General features: G+C 47.0%; 4 protein-coding genes across 4 annotated transcripts; 2 read left to right on the forward strand and 2 right to left on the reverse strand.

Annotated features, from left to right (window-relative positions):
* Nucleotides 1-618: 618 nt before the first annotated feature.
* Nucleotides 619-5,538, reverse strand: GGS22DRAFT_198181 (hsp90-like protein; the record flags this gene model as incomplete). The annotated part of the gene is made up of 3 exons (XM_047966102.1): nt 619-1,293; nt 1,365-2,950; nt 3,015-5,538. 3 exons carry the CDS (start codon nt 5,536-5,538, stop codon nt 961-963), a joined length of 4,443 nt encoding a protein of 1,480 aa, XP_047822280.1. The 3' UTR covers nt 619-960.
* Nucleotides 5,539-7,801: 2,263 nt separating this feature from the next.
* Nucleotides 7,802-8,838, forward strand: GGS22DRAFT_155885 (uncharacterized protein). The gene is made up of 2 exons (XM_047960287.1): nt 7,802-7,850; nt 7,916-8,838. The coding sequence occupies exon 2, from the start codon at nt 7,944-7,946 to the stop codon at nt 8,589-8,591; it is 648 nt and encodes a 215-aa protein (XP_047822281.1). The 5' UTR covers nt 7,802-7,850; nt 7,916-7,943; the 3' UTR covers nt 8,592-8,838.
* Nucleotides 8,839-10,228: 1,390 nt separating this feature from the next.
* Nucleotides 10,229-13,350, forward strand: GGS22DRAFT_97362 (uncharacterized protein). Its single transcript, XM_047968582.1, has 2 exons — nt 10,229-12,312; nt 12,362-13,350. The coding sequence occupies exons 1-2, from the start codon at nt 10,365-10,367 to the stop codon at nt 13,036-13,038; spliced, it is 2,625 nt and encodes an 874-aa protein (XP_047822282.1). The 5' UTR covers nt 10,229-10,364; the 3' UTR covers nt 13,039-13,350.
* Nucleotides 13,351-17,739: 4,389 nt separating this feature from the next.
* GGS22DRAFT_97376 (uncharacterized protein) lies at nt 17,740-18,830 on the reverse strand. The gene has a single exon (XM_047968583.1). The coding sequence runs from the start codon at nt 18,708-18,710 to the stop codon at nt 17,823-17,825; it is 888 nt and encodes a 295-aa protein (XP_047822283.1). The 5' UTR covers nt 18,711-18,830; the 3' UTR covers nt 17,740-17,822.
* Nucleotides 18,831-20,956: the final 2,126 nt, after the last annotated feature.

Raw genomic sequence — 20,956 nt, forward strand, 5'->3', positions numbered from 1 at the left:
CTGTAACGGTCGGGGAAAACCGAATGAGGGAAACGCCGTGTAACGAAGTCATATTATGGGATGACGCCAATATGTAGAACGGGATTCAGGGTTAACATAGATGGGAACGAAAGGGCTCGAAAAGGCAGTCCTCTGGATAATGAAACTTTTCGAATTGAATGAAAGAATAAATAGTACTTGTCGCATTCCGTTAGCGATGTTTTATGTGATTTTCTACTAGTCTTCGATTTACCATTCGTCACTATCGCTCTAAGTCTGGTGCATTATCGCAAATTGAATACCTCTACGAAGTACTCGTAATTCACCAGCTACTTCAATACGCTATAGCACATCCTTACATCCTGAACAGGTACATGCGCAGATATGCACTACATCTTGTAGTCTTCAAACCAATATACATTCAATTCCAAAGCCAAAAACCAAGATCTCAACATCGTTCAATAGCTAACAATAAGTAACCACAAAACTCAAGCAACATCACGGTGCGTACCTAGAAAACCCCGATATAGCATGAAAACCGTGCAAGATCCCGATCCGTGTATATGAGTGACCTTCTGAACTCCATGCAATGCGTGTACTTTCATGGTAACCCCCTTTTGTGTAACCGTTAAGGAAACCGCAAGACGAAGAGACCCGCTCTTGGACCCTTCTATAGCAGATATGAAATAGATCTGAATGTTGCCGGACCCATCCGTAATCCTCTAAACGTATGAAGATGCGTGAGCATATCGTCGGTTTTCTTGCTTGAATTAGATTAGATTTATCGGCCGTTTCTATGGTATCCAGCTTCATGAAAACATGATTCGAGTCTCGCTCCCTTTAGGAGCCTCCGAAGTCTATCACGACGCATCATTGTTAATATTATTAGCCCAATGTAACACTCGCTTTCGAGGTGCTGCGAGAAGAGTGTGGCTATAGAGCCGCCGGTCGTGTTTCTATAGGTCGCGACGTTTTACTTCGTTAAGCCACCCCTCCCTCGCTCGTCGATTCCCTTTCGAACCATCCGCCTTTCTCCCATTGGCCAGGGACGTAAAAGCACCCTGTCCGAATATCTTCCTTGGAAATCCCATCGAGTATAATGTTGAGTCGCTTGAAATCGACCGGTTTAAGAATCCAACCATCAAATCCGGCCGCCATATAAGTTGGGCTGTCCCGTTCCAAAAGAGAAGCTGACACAGCAAAGATCGGGGTTCTCTTGTGAGCGGCAGCCAAAGTTGAGAGCTCTAGGCATTTTTCGGCCTTTTCAAACGCTCGTATCATCTTCGTACTACTAAGGCCATCGACGATAGGCATCTGATGTTTGAGAGTTAGCTATATCGAGTGCCTACGGTAGGTACCGTACACCTTTGGACATGGTCACTTACCTGCATGTCCATAAGAATGACATCGAAAGCACCGGGTCTTTCCCTATAAACGGCTGCGCAGTCTTCGCCATTAACAGCATGGTAGACTTCGTGTCCGGCTTTCTCTAGGCGCTTCTGAAGAATCTTCATGTTGATCGGATCATCTTCTGCCACAAGCACCTTCAGGTTATTGAGATGGGGTGGAGGGGGGGCTAGCATATGTGCGTTAGTTTGTCCTCCGTCAGGTTTAGTGACTCCGGCAATTTCATATGGTATCTTAGGTGCTTGGCTAGCTGTCGATCTTAGCGGACGATCGAAGAATTCATCTGGCACCTTGACAGGTTTGAGTGACGTTTTGGTATCTGTGATAGGGTAGGAACCATCCGACATTGCTGAATTTGATCGCTGCAAGGTACTTGGTCGTTCTAGACTATTCCTCTCGGTAGTGGGTGGATTAACCATAGTGTGATGCGAGTCTTGTCGTTCTTTAGGGCTTATATGTTTTATACTGCCCGTCTTTTCATCAAGTCCTCCGATAGTTAGAGGTGTTTGAATAGCGTCAATCAAACGATCGGCATCACTTTTGTTGCTCTGGCCACTGTTGCTAGCAGCGCTCCTTGCGCTAGATATACTTTTTGTCTCATCAAAGCTCCTCCTTTCGGTGCTCCCACGCCTCTGAGCATTGACTGGGTTCGTGCTTCCCTTATCAATAAGCATAACTTCGTCCATATCCATCGATGGCATGGCCTTAGTGATAGAAGCAGTGCTCGATATTACCTTAGGGTTGACAGATGCGCGTTTAGCACCGAGCTTGTCAAGTGACTCTTCTGTTGGCAAGTCGAAGGGAAGTTGAATTACAAATCTTGATCCTTTTCCCTCTTCAGACTTTAACCGAAGCTGACCATTCATATTTCGCACTATTCTTGCAACCACTGCAAGGCCTAATCCCAAAGTTCGGCCCTCGCCCGGCTTCTCGATATTTTCAACAGGCGTAGAGTCATCCACATCCGCGCTTACCTGTTCCAAGTCTCGGAACAGATTATCCAACTTTTCATTACTCATACCATTGCCTGTATCTTGGACAACAATTTCAACTTTGACGCGGGTCTCAAGGACTTCAGTGACGTACGATTCAACAACTACCGAACCCTTGCTTGTATGTTTTATAGCATTCGCTGTTACGTTTGCAACAGCCTGTCGTACCCGGCGAAAATCGCCATGTACGTATCGAGGAAGGCCAGGATGATCGATGACTTCGTACGATAAAGATTTTCGTTTGGCGTCTACCTTAAAAGGCTCCGTGGCCTCATGAATACATCCTAGTAAGTCCAAGACCTCGTCTTTGATCAAATTCTGGCCTTCTTCCATGTTAGTAAGGTCGAGGAGGTCATTGATTACATAAATGAGCGATTTGGACGCCGAATGAGACCGTGCTAAATTTTCGCGGGTTTCGTGGTCGAGTGGCCCTTCCATAGCAATCTCTAAACAGTTAATTATGGCGTTTAATGGTGTGCGAACCTCATGTGCCGAATTCGCCAGTAGGAGTCGAGTCAGTCGGCTACTTTGCAAGGCTGCCTCCTTTTGTCTCCAAACCTCGATGAACTTGCCTAAGGTAGTGTAAGCAAATACCCTTGTCTACGAATAAAGCTTTGATATAACCCAAATACGCACCATAAACTAAGCATAATACTGCTGCGGTCTCCACCTGTTCCTCATTCCATTCCCTACATTTGCCAATGACAATCTCGTGCCATGCCTTGAAACTCGATCGCGGTTCCAGAAAACTCGAGGTACCTTCTTTGACAACCTTCTCATATGGATTGCCTGCCCATCTAACCTCTCTGACTTGGCCCTTGCGGAAAAAGACGATGAAATCGTTCCCACCTACACTTAAGGGAACATACAATAGGCCAGCGACGACAGAAAATCCAGGAGGATAACGGAGATCGGGAAAATCTTCGCGGATATCCTGCGATGTCAGAACAGAAGTAAAACTCCTCAGACGCAAATACTCCAACATAGCCAGAGGCTCCTGGGTTTGCTCGATCTTCCCTAATATCTTAGTCTCGCCTCGTATAGACAACATACCAAAATCAGCGTCAAAAAGCTTTATTAAATCCGAAGAAGAGGCTGTGATATAGCCAGATGGGTTCTTGTCGGTCGGCATAGTGTTGATAAGTTTCCTAGCTTGTAGACGCGATGCATAGGAGAGGCGCTCTATGTTGCGCGACGCTGTATCTCCAACAAGTCGGCAGAGCTTTCTAATAGGGAATGGGACTCGCATCCCCTTAGAACCATAGCTATGACACGCGATAAGTCCCCATAGCTCGTTGAACGCATTGATTGATATAGACATAGAGGATCGGACTGCCATATTACCGAGATATTTAAGATGAATGGGAGACATTGCGCGGAGGTAAGAATGGCTAAGATCAAGAGGTCGTTCTAGGTCCTTTGCAGACCGACAAACAAGCCTTGCAGACTCTAAATCTCGATCATAAAGTAACCGTACTTTGTTGACTTTGTAGAGGTCACGCGCCTGTTTCGGAATATCAGAAGCCGGAAAATGCAATCCGTAATAGAGATCGCGAGTCTTCGCAGGGTCAACAAGTTCAGTCACGACTTTCCCGTTGAATGCCGCATCGAACTGATAGATCATAACTCGATGAAATCCCGTAAGCTCTTTGACGATTCCCACTAATATTTTAAGGAATCTGTCCAAGTTTGGTGCGGATGCTAACTGCTCTTGGACTTGAGACATGATATCGAAAACTTGCATTGCACCAGCTTCACCTCGTCTCTGACGTGCGCTTCTAAGTATCCTGAGAGGTCTACTGGTGATTTCAGTACTTTCATGCAACTCTTCCATTGACGGATTCTGATAAAGCGTGTCCTCAGGTTCGTCTGGAGTTAGTTCACCGGGCGGTCGAAGAGGGTGCTCAGCGTCCTCCTCCAGCTCAAACTCGCATATAATCAAATCTGGGTGGCTATTGTTGACATGTATGGCACACCAGAGTTTGACCGTCCTTCTCTGAGGTGGCCGTACAGATATACTAAACACGTCAGGTCCATTAGTAGCTGGATCCGCCTCTTCATCTCGGATGAAATCTACATGGTCGAGAAGATTATCGGCTTGTTCCTCGGTGAAGATTTCTGTGAAACTTTCCAGTTGAAATAATTCTTGGGGCGAAAACCCTATAATCCTCTTCGAATTTTCACTCACGCAGCGAACAATAAGCCTACCATCCGTCTCCTCTGTGAAGGCGACAAGGAGGCCAAATGGCTGGATAGCCCCGGGAGCATGAATTGGTTCATCTTCGCACCTTTCTAGGGCTCCATCTCGGCCTGTAATAACAGCGTGACCTTCCTCAGTCACCACATGGCGAAAGCGCACTGTCACTAAGTTGTCATTCGTATCGTTAAGCTCTCCGGGAGACTTAGGCCCGGAAGAATCTGCGAAATGGCTTTCCCCCGCCCTCGTAGATGTGCTTTCTCTCGTTCTATCGGAATTATCTGAAGACGCATAGCTGAAGAGTAGCGGCCCCTCGGAAGCTGCTCTTTCTGATTTTGGTGGCGGACTCCTCATAGAATTAGAAATATCCCCTTTTCTATTCAGAGTTCTTCCGGCATTTCTTTCATTTGGTGATCCAGCAGGCGGCGATGTAAGAGTAATTGAGCCGTTCCTGACTCGTTGTGGATCCCCATGAATTTCGATCGAAGCATGCGAATTGCTCTGTCGCCGACGGCCATCCCAAGTCGTCCCTTGGCGAGTTAAATAGTTATGATCCCCTGGATTCCGTATTGGCGTCGAGGGTGTCGCGGGAGCCGGCTGTGAACTATCCACGCTTATTGTAGATCGGATGGGGAAAACCCTATCAGCAGGATCTGTGGCATCGCTAATGCTTGGGCGGTGACCAGGCTGGCGATCCGAGCTCGCACTATACGATAAAGATATGCTCGAAGTTCGATCGTATGCAACATCGGTATTTATCGGTCCAGGTAGTCCAGCGATAGTCGATATTGAAGTAGCGGGCGTAAGGTTTTCCGTAAATTCCTTTTGATTACCGACATTATCTGGAGATCGGGAAGGGGTTGCTACGTAAGCTACAGGTTGCGCTCCATGTCGAGAAGACTCGTTAGCAGCACGGTCAGGCTCGTGCTGGGTTTCAATGGCCGGTTTGTAATTTGACTCCATGCTCCTCCTGTAAGACCAATAGAAACGACCTAAAAGTCGAGCTCGATTGATCGCAACCACAACCACCTCGATTTACCAGTTGACCTCAGGGCTCTTAGTTTCCCATGAGTAATTTAGTAGTCTGTATCCTGCCCAAACAAGGGCTTCCGATTGCGACGATACCCAAATTCTTTGTTGAGTATTGGGTGCTAGGTATCAAGGTATATTAAGATTTCAGAAATGGTATGCGGAGCACCTACTGGTCGGAAGGCTAACAGGACAAGAAAAAAGCAGAGACCAGTGCAAATAGAACTTGGAATCGTGGTCGAAAGAGAGACAATTGGGAAGATATGAGTGTAGAATTTATGTGTAAGCAGGTAAAGTATCGAGGATGGGAAACTTAGAATAGCAGTCGCCTCTAGTGGGGTTGCCTACTAGTAGTACCTAACTTAACAATGGAAATGGAAGTAACACAGGAGAATCACACGGGAGTCGCCACCACTAGCTCTAGATCAACATTGAAGATCATACTAGAGCATCTACATTATGTAGGCGCTTTAGATTTGTACTACCTGGGTACGTACCTGAGGTGAGCACGCTGTATTCCCAGGGTTCTGCATGTACAGAGTAGCAATATGCAGGGGAGCCCTAGAGGCATTAGTTGGTAACGTACCACACCTAATACCCATAGATCTTTATTTAGTATACAGACCATGTGCGATGGAGGGAATAAATGTAAGGTATGGAGATGGAAGTGTCATCAGAATAATACATATCAACAAATGTAGATCACCACGTAGACGGTACTTACATACATGCCATGTAGATACCAGACGAATACTAAGTATAGGTAGGTACCAATGCATGAAGCGTGTAAAGCAAGATCTGTCGACTAGCAAGGTCTGGGTACATTTTAGAAACAAACTAACACAAGATTCGGGTTTTTACCCGCATTGATACTAGATGTCGTTGACGTCATACCTCGATACATGGTTAGATGGACGCATGCCGATTGGATAAATGAGGAATTATCAAGGAAATTAGGTACATAAATACCTCCTTACCTACATAGAAGATGAGGTGGACATTGGAATCCAAGATCAATCTCTACGTTGTGATAATTTTCAAATATACTAGGTACTCTCCAGATTCACGATTCAAACAATATCTTTATGCTGACGAAAAAAACATTGACTTTGAAGGGCTATCGAACTCTTTATCATTCTTTGATGACATAGATGAAGTATCGAGTATTTGGTCACAACCAACAATGACTTTGTGAAAGAGTAGAACTTCTATCATACCTAGTATATATATCAACATGATTCCACGATGATTATAATCTGCAGACTCAATCAAAATCATCGACATCTAGAGGTCTTGATCGAGTAAGTCACCCACAGGTAAGATTGCATACTTTCATCCAATAATCTATATCCTCCATCAATACGACATGCAGTCCATCCACACGATGAAGACGCGCGCCTTTAGACGTAAGGCAGCTGGGGGGCCTAAATATCTAATGGCAACTTCTACGAGTTCAAGTGATGATGATAAAATGCAAATTGACGAGCCTAAGAAGTCGCCCAGCCCTGAAGACGTCAGCATGTTCGGAGTGCATGATCAGAATAATGAAAAGGGCAATGCAAACGGTAGGAGAAACCGTAAGAGAAAAGCTGATGAAATGGACGACGAAGAAGACAATGTGGCCCCTCCTCCGGCCAGGAAAACCCGCAAGGAGGGTACAATCCCTCAGACGTCCTTCGATGGCAGAGGTATAACACACGTAACCTCCTCAAGTCTCCCAGAAGCCGAGCGTCAAAAGCTCTCGGAAGGTCTTAAAGATGGAATATTCATACATTCCATAAAGGAAATTCAAAGTATCAAGATTACATTCAGAAAAAGATGATACTGATAGGTAAGGATCTATGTACTACTTTTCGCGAAAGCGGAACACCCACAGGTTAAGTACCCATTATCTCCCAAGCTTCGTAGATAGATATTTCAGCCTTTAGTTTCTATGTTTTGGTAATCTCAATCGCAATTACTTACACGAGTTTCAATTTAATGTCTTCCAACTGACCTCTGGACCATTATGTGAACCATGGGTACGAATGCTGTGAAGTTTATGTGATAACCTTGGAAGTAGTAGGTCCTGGTAGGTAATCCTCCTGGGTGAAGCCGAACCAAGTTAAACAATGCAGTATAAGTGGGACCCGACCTCTGTGGGGTTACCCCGGATTCGCCCACTAGATAGTAGGTATTCACAAGATCTTTTCAATAAAATATATCTCTTTAATTTCGTCATCAGATCACCCACGAACAAGTAATTGCTAGGTAAATAGGCCTAAACTCACTTAATCCCCTAAGGAAAAGCGACGAGAGTGGCTAACATTACCTAGGTACTAGGTAGTCTTCGTCTTCAAATGGGGAAAGATGCGACACCTAGAAATTGGCCGTCAGTGATACCATATCTCTTACAACCCTCCTATGCCCCTCACATAACGAGATCACAACATGAAATCATAAGGTCTCGATCCAGCGATATTATAACCGAGATTCCGCGTGGTTTCCTACGAGGTCCCTCGGTTCTCGCGAGGATTGTGCCTATCACCGACCCTTCGCATCCCGCAAAGGGGCAGGCCGGCTTGTTCGCCGCGAGACAGCTCCCACCGGGCTCTCTCATTTTGCCTTACTACGGTGTAGTTCATTCTTCCTTACCTCCGTACTGTACAGCATATGAACAGTCGGATTACGACCTCTGGTTAGACCGCGACGGTGCACTTGCTGTTGATGCGGAGAAAGCAGGCAACGAGGCTCGCTTCGTAAATGACTATAGGGGTATCGCTGCGCGACCAAACAGCGAATTCAAAGAGTGCTGGGATTCGAGACGTGGCGAGAGATGTATGGCTGTCTTTGTTCTTCCCGCTGGGAAGAACGCCGGAAAAAAGGCTGGGGCGGGGATTGGGAAGGGCGAGGAGATACTCGTTAGCTACGGAAAGGGGTTCTGGAGTAAAAGGAGAGACGAGCATCAAGATGATGGCGAATTCGAAGGTGACATTGGTGTACTATGATTGAAAAGATACCCTTCTGCGATCTACTTGGATCAATAAATCGGGATATCAAGTTTGTTGGTTAATGTTAGCGAGCTTGAAGGTACTTGATCATCATTGACCTTCTTTCTGTCAAGTGGGCGATCAATGTCTGTGTCATCTTACACGCAGTAATTAGGAATGAATAAAACTCATCCTCTACCCATCATCGTATCTCCGATAGATGAGATGTTTCGCTAGATTGGTATTATGAGGAGGTAGGTATCTAGTTGAAGCCGAAGAGAGAATATCATCAAGCCGACCGAACTTGACGAAGAATTATGGAAACTAAATGGATCTATACAAGTTTATTTTAAGGCTTGTCAACTCGGTAATATTAGATAAACGAACAAATGATTAGAAGGACATGTCGTCGTCCGAGATGTATTATTAAATCCGAGTATATGCTCCGTATGCTTGAAAATCCTATCTTGGCAACTAGATGATATAGCGAACTTAGAGTCAAGAAGGATGGAGCTATTGCAGCAGAAGTGCCTCGTTGAGTCCGCATTTGAAACTCCAAAGACAACGTAGGTGTGGTGTTAGCCTGATGGATGGATGGTAATCATAATGAAATTAGACTCCCCTATTCCATATAGATCGACAGTATTTACTGACAAAGGTCGAGCTTGAGCGAATATGTTGTATGTTATAAGTATTCGACGACGGCAATGTTTTAATTTCTTCGTTGAGATGGAGATGATGAGATACTCCGGTCAACTTTCGAAGTATTTAGGTATAGGACTCAAATATTTGATCTAACCTAACCCAGTTTGGTGCAATTTGAAAAAACGTCATGCACATGGATGTATGTGGCACGTGCGAAGAGGTAAGTACCGATGTATTCCGTACCTGCCTTCTCAATTTTGAATTTCCGTGGGTGTTTGTAGAGTGGGGCTAACACTAACGCTAGCGTGTTATGAAGAAGAAAGGGAAGAGAGCTTGTCTATTTGTGCAGAACGTATCTGTGTATTAACTAAAATGTAAAATTTCGCTGATCCATCCCGCAAAATTCTTTTTCCAACTCCCTCTTTTACGCCGCCACACCTGATTTGATCATCTTCAACGAGAAACTTTTTCCCGTCTCCGAGAATTGGGATTGATTCGGATTACGGATTGCGGATTGCAAAGCTTGGAAAAATCCAGCACCGGCCAAAAAAATAGCTTGCTGGGTTAAAAGTCCCAAAGCTCATCGGCTATTCAAGTTCTTCCTCCTCCGTTTTCTGGGCAAATCCGGAACTCGTTCATCTATTTTCCATCCCCATATTATTGAGAAAATCGTCACAAGGTATGTCTGATTTCTATTTTGTATAAACAATTTTCCCTTTCACAACTTTTGGTCGCATTCACTAGTAGAAATGGAGCTACCAATACCCGTCGCGCTCTTGTTGGCGCTGCCATATGCCAATGGTTTATATAGGCTTGAATGGTACTTGATTGAACCATGAAGCGCATATTCCTTCATTGTCGCTTTTATCATCATTGTTGTCGCCGTGTGATTCTAATGTTTTCTTTACCTAGTCGCGGGTGACGAGACAATCCAGATTTGCCGTACTGCACAGAGTCGCAAGTGCATCAACACAACCCAAGCTCGGAGAGAAGTGGCAAGGAGCAACAATATTGTTAAAATCGCGTTAATTCGCGTGTCAATTATCGCGTAATTAATATTTCATTACGTGAAGGACTGTATCAAGCTCCTGCATCGTTGCCGACTGTGTAACACTCAACCCGTCTAACATATGAGCAAATTCCGTCATGCCTGACCTAGATCCCATGCTCGAAGGCGCTAAGAATGAGCCTGGCGTGCAAAATGATGTTGTTGACACGCAACAGCAGTACCCCATGCCTACTGCAGATGAACAAGACGACGGAATAACGTCGAATCTACATCCTGACCAACAGCCCACCCAACCTGAAGATCTCGAAGCCTCCACAACCCTCCACCAAGATGTCCGACCATCCATTACAAGCAACGAAGAACTGCGACTAGCTGCTCAGTTGAGCCAAGAAATGAGCCAAGGCATGCCCGCCGTTCCTATTGAATCCCACGAGGAGTCCAACCTTAGAAATGCACTGCTGCAGTCCGCGTCGCACGATGCTCAGTTGCAACAACAACAGCAACAACAACAACAACAACAGCAGCAGCAGCAGCAGCAGCAGCAACAGCAGCAGCAACAGCAACAGCAACAGCAACAGCAACATGATGGAATATCGCGAGATCCTATACCGGAACATAACAATCATGTACATGAGCAACATACTGAGCATATACCCCATGATGACTCATCTATGAATGCCCACGATCCGTCTGTTGTCCAACATGATCAACAGCCACAACACCACTATATACCCGGTCACCACCCCCAGGAACACCAGCATATGCATATAGCACCGCAACAGCCGCATATGCAACAACATCCTGCACACTTACAGTCTCAGGGCACGATGGAGCAACTCGTTCAACACTATGCCGCACAAGCTTCGGGGATACCAGATATTCCACCGAGAAAGAGGTCCAAAGTTTCACGCGCTTGCGACGAGTGTAGGAGAAAGAAGGTGAAGTGCGATGCTGCTTTGGAGAGCGGCGAAGATCCCTGTTCAAACTGCCGACGTTCCTCGATCCGATGTCTCTTCAGTAGAATCCCTCAAAAGCGTGGGCCTAGCAAGGGATACATTAAAGAGCTTGCTGATCGAATAAACCACATCGAAGGAAAGTTAGCAAGCGATGGGGGTAATGGGGATAGGAGTAACATGGATACTCTAACCGAGCTCTTAAGTGGTGCTAGGAGAGACTCGATGGATATTTTCAGTCCTACTGGACAGGCAGAGGATAGTAGTCGTAAGAGGCCATATTCTAGTATATCTGGTGGCGAGTTTGCGACACCTAATAGTTCACGACAAGCTACATGGAGTTCTGAACCACGACCAATCCAACCTTACCAGACCCCATCTGGAAGTTTTAGGACTCCATACTCTGCTAATGGATTAGCACCTCAACCATTATCCAAGCCCGATTCAACAGTGGTGTCACGTCCAGCCACTGCCGGAGATAATGTGCCACTCGACCTTAATCACAACGGCTCAACTCGCGAGCTAGACGAGGCTGCTTTTAGTGCCTACCTTAATGTTGTCCATCCTTGTTTCCCCCTGCTCGCAGCAGGCAAGGCACGAGTCGAAGGGCAGTTGGCGCAATGCCCACCCCCCCTCCGCGATGCATTTATTGAGGCGTTATATCTTAGTATGCAGTCGTATGTCTCGGTTCCTGGCCTCTACACTACTACTGACATCGGCTCTGTCACACGCATGATCGCGGAATGGGAGTCCGACCCGACCTCACGAACACCGGTCATGAATCTTGTGCATCTTCAAACACTGATCCTGACAGCTCTGATGACCGACAATTACGACGTGCCGTCGTTGAAGGGAGAGCACGGAGGCCCATCTAAAGCATCCATTCTTGGGCGGGCTGTGGGTCTCGCTTATACGATGAGACTGCATGTTTCAGGCCTTGAAACAACTCTCGATGGCCAGTTGGAGCCGGATTCAACCGAGAATATCTCAATTCGAGCTTGGTGGACACTGATCATGTTAGATCGGTGGAATGCCATCTCAACTGCGAGCCCTCTGTTCATCCCGAACGACAGCGTGGTTATTCTGCCTAGCCTAAACTCGGTACTAGGTGAAAATGTGTACCATCTAGCGCGTAAGTAACTTCATTACCATATCATGTGGCCAGTACTAATTATGTATAGGATTGTCAAATATCCTCGGGCACTTCGCACCGGTTTCCCTGGCTTCTCCAAAGGTTCTCTCCCCAGAGTCTGGAGCCGGTCCAATTCTAAGCTCCTTTTTCAACTTATCCATCGAGCTGTTCCGAGAGATTCTTCCTCAGAGTATCTCCCCTACGACTCACCCGATATTACATATGGTCTACTGGCATTGCAGATTACTTGCGTATCTCTTTCAGACCAATGCGAAATCTGCTGATATCCTATGGCCTTGCAAGGAGGCCGTGACTCTATTACTTACAAATACGCAGCTGCTTAGCCCCTTGAACCATCACTTCTTCTGCCTTACAACCCTATCTCTAATCGAGCTCGCTAAAGTCGAGAAGACGCGAGATGAGGCTACGGGCCTCTTAAGGCAGCTCGTTGACGCGAATCTTGCTCCGTCCACTTGGGATGGAGTTATTCGAGATCGCATCTCAGATCATCTTCGACCCTCGACTGCTCAAGCCGCAGCGAACCAAAGCCTGCAGCACCTTGCTGACCTAGCTACGGCAACAGAAATGGATACCGCCAAGCCTGACAAAAGTCTAGAGCCCACGTCTCTCAGGACAAGTGATTGTTATAGCGATGTTGGGTTTGATCCTCGCACGCTGACCCGAAATGGCTACTTAAATGTCTTGGCTGGTATCCATACGCGATAGGATAGCATGATGCCGGATCAGCACATAATTCTAAGCTCGCCACAACAGGCTGCGCCATCATATGGTGAGATGCACCAAATAGCCAGCCAACCGGAGGCCCCAGAGTACTACATGTTCTACCACCATCCCCCATACCCTATGCAATGAATAACGTTAAATGAGCATTGACGTATGACATTACGAGGGCAAATCAACGAGTGATTAGTCACCAAGCTCTTTCTATGCTTGGAGCGGACTGCCTACGGTCTGCTCATCACAAGTTCGCCAAATATCCAGGTAGCTACGGCAGAGAACACTGAGGTCGTACGCCCTGTAGACTTTTGGACTATTGTTGGAAATCAAACGGAGTGAGGTGACGCCTGCAGGAGAAGTCCGATAGGTTTAACTTCTCATGGTTGGTAGCGTATGCTACAAAAAAGGCGTGTATCAATGCGACCATAAAGAATCGCAAAGTTGTACTGGAGTAGCTATCTACCTAGCCTAGCTAGTACATGAAGCTGCCTCCAAGTTAGTCTTTAATAAAATCCCGTCTCACAACACACTGCAACTTAGCCACATGTGCGTGATCGTAGAATTAGAGTAATTAATCTTAATGATCACTACCTAGCCATAGCCATTCTCCATTTAACCTAGCATCACAGAAATATTGGAGGCTACTTGAGAATAACCTCCAAATTCGATTTTAAGCTTAAAAATCCATAGAAATTCGATGCGCGACTGGGAAACAAGAACCTGCATAATGAAATATGCTTGCATATTCGGCGCACCAATCATGTTCTGGTAAATGCCAAAAAGGGTAAGTGGTCGTATGTCACAGCCTGCAATGCCGATGTAGAACTTGGGTCTCCAACCCGGGGTGTAAATACGTACAGCTGGAAGGTGAATACAGGTACACGTGTAAAGAATTGATGCATGCACGGTACGGTCAAGAGATGTTGCTCTTAGAATAGCGAGATGTGTTGGAAATAGTCGGAATTACGTGTGTGTGGATGTCGAAGTCATCTCACTGCTCAGGAGTTCGAGCTGGCTTCCGAACAAACCGAGATTTGAGTGCTTACCTTGCGACTAGCTCATCCGATCGAGGCGCCCCATGGCAATAGTAGAAATCAAGGAATCGCTTAAGCCACCTCATACTGTAAATATGTGTACATTGAGATGGATGCAAGTAGGAACCATTTTTCTCGGTGCTGCGACGCGCAGTATTCGGATGCCCCCAAGAAAGTCCGTGACCGAATAGGTAGATTCCGTTTCGCGAACATCTCTGTAATATGTTTTACCGGGTTGCCCTTCGACGCTGCAGGAAGGGCTTGCAGTAGGTAAGCTTACTTTTAGTAGGTCTCAACTGGCTTGCTCGTTAAATTTTATGGATGGCCTCAAGACGATACCTACTACTAATGTACTCTCAACATTAGGGGTTTCCTGGCATGTTGAGAATGGGGGTATAAAGGTACCTAACAACAGCACGAGACTCCTCAAGCAATATGCAGAAACACCTTGCCGCGTCGATAAAGCACACGACGGGGTTGGTATGCGTATCATACTGTACTGCTGTATGACCCTCGGTTCCAAGGCTATGGAGATGCAAATTTACCTACCTACCTACTGGCCTAGACAAACTACGTGGCCCAAGTTTTAGGTAATTGGTAACACAGGTGGAGTGTTTCGTTTTTAGTGCCTCCATCGTCTCCTTGCGTGATGAAGCATGAACTCGTTACTTCGAAGCCGCCGAGCCCCGCGGGAGTTTCGTAGCGAAAAAAATATGGCCGACCTAGCATACCATGTAATAAGCCTAGCATCAGAACTATAATCCACAAATATGGTAGCATCGAAGATCAGATCAGATACGAAAATCAAGCGCGCAGCCAAGCAATGTAGGGACACCTAAGAATCCGATATAAGCGTTACTTTCCTGTATATTTTGTCCCTCTTGGTGATACCCCCTTACTGTACCCTCGATAGGGAACATTATCGTAGCTGCGTAGGACAGAAACAAGAGGCATAAACAGAGAGCAATTAAATTCTCATTTGCCTAAAAGCGGTTTCAGAGTCTGCCGATCCCGTCTCCATCGGCAGCGCCTCTTGAGAGAATTTGAGGGCGAATCAAGGCCAAGCCGCCTCCTCCCATCATTCGACTTCGAAAACTATCAAATCAGGATGGTACCATCATGTCGTCACTCGTGAGACTTTTTCTCTCTCTCTCTTTCCATATTCCCCCTATTTCCCTCTCCCTTTATTATCTTTTCTTTTCTTTTCTTATGATCGGTTACGTCTGTTAAGCGTGATTTGAGTAAGGTAGTAAGGTATTTATGTAATTCATCCTTTTGCTCGATCTATTTCTTTTTTGCCCCATACATAAATATCAGCTTCCCCCTCCCCATCTCTCGGCGGTATTTTTTTATTTTAAATCTCTTGGTTCGTTCTTGGAAGCCGTCATGTTCCCACCGTCGCACTCCTATCACAGGTGCCCATAGGTGCCATAGGTATTCCCCGGCCTCACCGTCTCGGGGATATTATAGAAAAGGACAAGGACAAGAATGTTGGCAAAAGGCCCCCAATTGTTCATCTACGGTTTCCTAGACCGGCCATTTGCAACGACCGGTTCAGCGCCGAACCTGTTCTCGTAATGGATCCCCGCGGAGACGGATTGAGCTTTGAGCAGGCCCGGACCCTATTTCTTTTAATAGACAAGACACGGCATGGGACAGGGAGTGAAGGGGGAAGGAAAAGGGAAGAAAAATTATGACCGCTGGGGAGGTTTTCGGCGCGACCCGCTCTCTCGCGACATCGGCTGCAGGAACGAAAAATTTCCTAAATTTCTTGAGGACCACGAGGACGCGCCAGTGTGGACCGGCTCATCTCTTAACTTGCCTTAACTTACTGCACTGCGAACCTGCACGTACATACGTGCGTAGCTAGGTTGGTATGTAATGTACGTCGCAAAGTGGGATGCGCTGGGATTTGTCATCCCTAGTCCCGAGTGGCCCCCCCCTGACTGGAGCTCGCGCGGGACCACACCCCATTCCCATCCCCATCCCAAAACCTCTAACCTATCTCCTTACCAGCTTACTTACGGAGCCTCTTCACCGCGGCTACCGAGGGGTGGGAGAGTTTAATGCAGCACAACCAATTCCCTTTCCCTCCCCCCGGTCCAAGTCGCGAAGCTTGTTGTCAGCTGATCGACGCATGGGAAGAAAGCGTTCGGCGCTTGTTGCGATAAAAAGAAGAAGAGGAGGAATGAATGGTAATAAGCAAGGCTGTTATAATAGCATTGAGCTACATCTGCGAAGGCGACCAAAAAAATAATATACCGAAAGAGGCAAGTATATACCGTACCACAGGCCAAGACAAAGATACACGAGGGAAAAAAAAGTAGCGAAGAGGAAAAAGAAAAAAGAAAAAGAAATCGTGAGATTATCCCGCAGCGAGCGACTCCGATTTGTCTTTTCCCCCCTCCTCCTTCTGCTCCTCACCCCCTTCCTCGCTTTCCTTTTTTCTGCCTTTTCTAACCGATGTATCAACGCCTCTTGATAGGCTTTCTCGTATCTCGCTGTGTGTGCGCTCTCTACTGTCTAATCTATGTGCAGGAACAAGGTAGTTTTTCGCGTGTATGCGTGGGGTTTATTTTTTCTTTGAAACAGACCGCCTCTCATCACACCTATCCTCAGCCCGTTGAGGGTCTGGGGGGGATAAATATTTTTTTCTAGAACTCTGGTAAGGGTTAGGAGAAAAATAAGGAGTAATATGTACGACTTTGGAAAAGACAGGTTTTTTTTTCATGACGTCAGCGCGAGCTCTTTCCGCCCTTCCCCGGTTACGAGACAGGAATGAAGAGAGACAGAGTGAGAGAAAAAACATGAAGACATTGGATGGAAGAGATGATGTTGATGATGATGATGTTGATATACGATGATGAATTTCAAGCAGCAGAAAAAATCAAATATTGCCCCCAGAACAAGAAACGCCTGATCCGAAGAACCCGATAAGTTGTTCATAAAGCTCTGCCACCCAAGATATATTCAAATGCCAGTTTCTTCTCCCCACTCCCAGACAAGACGAGACGAGACAAGACAAAGATAAAACAGGAATATAACCACACAGGAATAATAAAAAAAGTTTTTTTCCGCAATCCGCGCGCCATAAACCGTTTGATGAACCATCTTTCTTTGAGACTTTAAATAACAACGACGAGAGCAGAAAAGCAAGGTAAAGGAATATATAGGTAGGGAAAAATATACCACTCGAAATACCAGAGGACGGGGGAAGTATATGTGAAGAGAGAGAAGAGAAAACTTAAAAAAAGATTTTCTTTTCTTCTCCCCAAGGGGGTATACGATGTTTTAGTATATATATGTATATGTGTATATGTTTGATGTTGATGTTGTGTGATATATGTCAGTCATAAGGCGCGTGGTATCATGATCGAAGCGACGATGCAGCGCAGCGCATGGACGTCAAGAACGCTGGAAAAGAAGAAAAAAGTTCACGTCAACACAGCACAGCACAACGCAAATCTATGTTTTGTTTTCAACGCGCGCGCGCTCGAGCAATCCGTGCTTCCTCCCCTGTTTTGCGCATCGCATCGCATTGCATTGCATTTTAGAGGTGTAGGCAGGGTGTAGGCAGGGTATAGGTATGATGTAGGCACGTGCGTGCGCCGTGCGAACATCTAAGCCGTATCCCACAACCCCGAAGCAACGGGGTCAGGCGAATGCGTGATGCCGTCTGTGAAATTATTCATGCCCCAGCAGGCCTCGTCGTCGACCCAGGGGAACACCGAGCTCCCCTCATCGAACGACGACTGCGTCGACAGCAGCTTGCTCGCTTTGAACTGGTCGAAGTCGAGGTTCCCCAGGTCGCCGCTCGCGGACGCGCCCGTCAGCATGCTCGACTGCGACATGTTGCCCAGGTAGTTCGCGCGGAAGCCGTCGAATTGCGGCTCGCTGAACGCGGACGCGAAGTCCTCTGTCTCGCTTACGTCGCCGGAGTTCGAGGTCAGGGTGGGCTCGGTGGAGCCCCCGAAGTCCAGACCCCCGAGGTAGGATTGTGTCTGGTCGTAGCTCGAGGGCGTGACGTTCGAGTCGCCTTTTAGCTCGAGACCGTCGTACTGCGCCCAGTCGACGGAGGCGGCGCTGAGGCCCGCGCTGAACATGGGGGGTTCGTAGTCTGCGCTGACGCCGCTGAAGAGGTCGAAGGTCGTTGTGGAGGACGACGTCGAGGTCGAGTACTCCTGGTACCGGATCCCGCTGAGATCCAGGGGTGGGAGTTGTCCGTTGAGGTGTGCGAAGGAGGAGCTGGTGGTGCTGTTGCTGTCGATGGAGGGGGAGGCGTGGGCGGATTTGGCGATGCGTTCGGGGGAGGAGGAGCCGGTTGTGCGGGACTTTGCGCCGAGGCTGCTGGCGCTGGCGGTGCGGTGCATGGAGGTGCCGCGGGCGAGGGCGGCGTAGGGGCCGCTCTTCTGAGAAGCCTTGGCGTGGCGCGGGGCCGGGCGGTGGTGGCCGTTCTCGTCGAAGGAGAGGATGGGTTCGGAGTGCGCGGTGTTGGTGCGCCGTCGGCGGGGGGCGGGTTTCGGCTTCGCGGAGGTGGCGAGTTGCGGTTCGGCGGAGGCGTCGTCGGACAGGTCGGATTCGGGCACCGTGTCGAGCGAGGGCTCTTTCTTGTGCGAGCATGTGCATCGGCCGCCGTGGTTGCAACAGCAGCTGTCTGGAACGGGGGGAACAGAAGATTTCAGGTCAGAGTCTTGGGCGTTTTCTTTTCTTTTTTTTCATTGTGCATAGTAGATATAGATATATAATTGTGGTTGTATGTGATGATGGTGGTGATGGTGATGATTGTTCATGCGCTCCTTTTTGAATAGGGGGGAAGTTTGGCGCTCACCCTTATGTCCTTCAAGCGTCTGCTTTAGATGGGCGCATTTATGCGTCTTCTCGCCGCAGTCGCATTTGACGTGAGACGATCGCGACTTGCGCATGGCGCGACAGTGCTGACATTGCGACACTGGACGGCCTTTTTTGTTGATGTGCTGTAACGGTCGATCTAAAAGGGGTTTGCGCAAACATGTGTAAGTCAATTGCTCTCTTAAATTGGTAACGAATTGGTAGATATGATAGGTAAATAGTTTGGTAAAATAAGTAAAAATAGGTAAAATAGGTAAATTGGTTAATGTTGGAGTACATTGAAGATCTCCAAAAGCTGCGTCTCCAAGCTGAATAAACCTGAACATTCAGCTTCAGCTCCAACTGTATTTTTCTCTCTTCCCCTTCCCCTGAAGGCTTAATGGTTTGGTGCCTTATTGCTACCACCGCGGGGCAGCCGGGTCGAGTTCTCGGCGGCAAGGGGAAGAAAAAGCAAAGAGACCAAAAATGGTAGAGGGGTGAATTGGTGACTGGGTTGACTTGGAAAACGGCCAATGCGGTAATCATTGGATCGCAAAGGTTCAAAAAGTTCAAAACTCACCTGAATGTTGACAATTGCTAACCCTATGACCTCTTACACAAGCTTCGCATGCGTATTTCTCGCCGTCGATCAACATTGTGCGGTTGCGATCAGGATCTTCTGAGAGGGTAGAGAGAGGGAAGAGAAGGGAGAGGTTGATCGGGAATGTTCGGTACGTGAAAAACGATTGACATTCAATAAACCAGTTTCGATAGTCGATGGTCAATGGTCAATGGTCGAGGGTCGCGGGTTTCAAAGGAGCGGTTGGTGCGCTCGGATTCTGGTGGATTTATTTTTTTTGGTGGTGCAGTGACAACAGGACAGTGACAATGAATTCGAGGCTGCTGCGCTGGAACGTGGGCGTCAAGGTCCCAAATGTCAAGGGGGTAGACAAACAAAGGCCCGAGTAACGAATTGGTAGCTAATAAGCTTAGTACAATGTACGTCGAGGTTGCGTTGCGTTGCAGCGGACCGGGGGACGGAAAGATGTGAGAATACGCTTGCTGGTTAAGGTGGTTAAGATGGTTAAGGTACGTAACCAAATCCTCATGCACGCATCTCCAAGGGTTTTAGGTCAGTCTGTAGAGTAATGCTGTAATGTTGTAATGTTGTATGTATGCTTTAATGCTGTAAGAGAGGTGAGAAGTGCGTGAGAGTTGGATAATAATAAAAAAAGTAGGCCAGCCGGAACGAGTAAGAGTAGTAAGTAGTAGGTAACCTTGAAGGTAAGGCAAGGTAAGGTAAGGTACGGATACGGGTAACGGAGTGATGGACCTGATGGATGGACCTGATGGATGGATGTATTATTTCCAGATTTCCAGGTTCCAACTATGACCGAGGCTAGACCGGAGATCGCTTTCGCGACAATGGAAGTGAAAAAGAACTTAGAGAAATAGACAAATAGATGAAAGGAGTTCTCTTGTCCAGGAAGAGACAAATGGTGATTGTTTGAGTGGAGATTTTTCGGATTTTCGCTTGGAAAATTCCTTTTTTTAGCTCTTGAGGCGATTGTGGTTTTAGAAACTCTTGTTTGACTGGTGACTGGTCTCTGGGTTTGATTTTCTGTTCTTCTTCTTCTTCTTCTTCCTAAGGTACCCCGTCGAGGAGCCGCAAAAAAATGGAAGCGAATTGAGTTTCAGTGGTTGATCTATTATTATTATTATTTTTTCGATTTGCGCGGTGATCACCCGTCGGCACCAAAATGCACACCAAGGGCTCAAGGGCTCAAAAGCGCTTGAAAAGGCTGGCACTAGATCGCACAGTGCAGCTCGAATACCTCTCGGCGGTGCTATGCGGCTAATAGAATCTGACCGGGAAAAGGCCCTGCCTTTGATGGAGACTATCGGAGATGGATGGCTAAGTTAGGTGTAAGTCGTGTTTCTTAACAGAATACCTCCAGGCGCAAAAGTAACCTACTTGTTAAGTGATAGTTGCAAATTACGTAGTTGGTCAGTTGGTCAGTTAAGCAGTTGCTGTTGAGAAGTTG

The sequence above is a fragment of the Annulohypoxylon maeteangense genome, assembly GCF_022496945.1.
Source record: "Annulohypoxylon maeteangense strain CBS 123835 unplaced genomic scaffold GGS22scaffold_3, whole genome shotgun sequence".
Classification (NCBI taxonomy): domain Eukaryota; kingdom Fungi; phylum Ascomycota; class Sordariomycetes; order Xylariales; family Hypoxylaceae; genus Annulohypoxylon; species Annulohypoxylon maeteangense.

Bases quoted from the DNA above. Each gene is read 5' to 3' on its own strand.
- GGS22DRAFT_155885 (XM_047960287.1), top strand. From the start codon at position 7,944: ATGGGGAAAGATGCGACACCTAGAAATTGGCCGTCAGTGATACCATAT.
- GGS22DRAFT_97362 (XM_047968582.1), top strand. From the start codon at position 10,365: ATGCCTGACCTAGATCCCATGCTCGAAGGCGCTAAGAATGAGCCTGGC. The intron at 12,313-12,361 runs GTAAGTAACTTC...AATTATGTATAG, and splicing joins AAATGTGTACCATCTAGCGC to GATTGTCAAATATCCTCGGG.
- GGS22DRAFT_97376 (XM_047968583.1), bottom strand. From the start codon at position 18,710: ATGCACATGCTCGCACAAGAAAGAGCCCTCGCTCGACACGGTGCCCGA.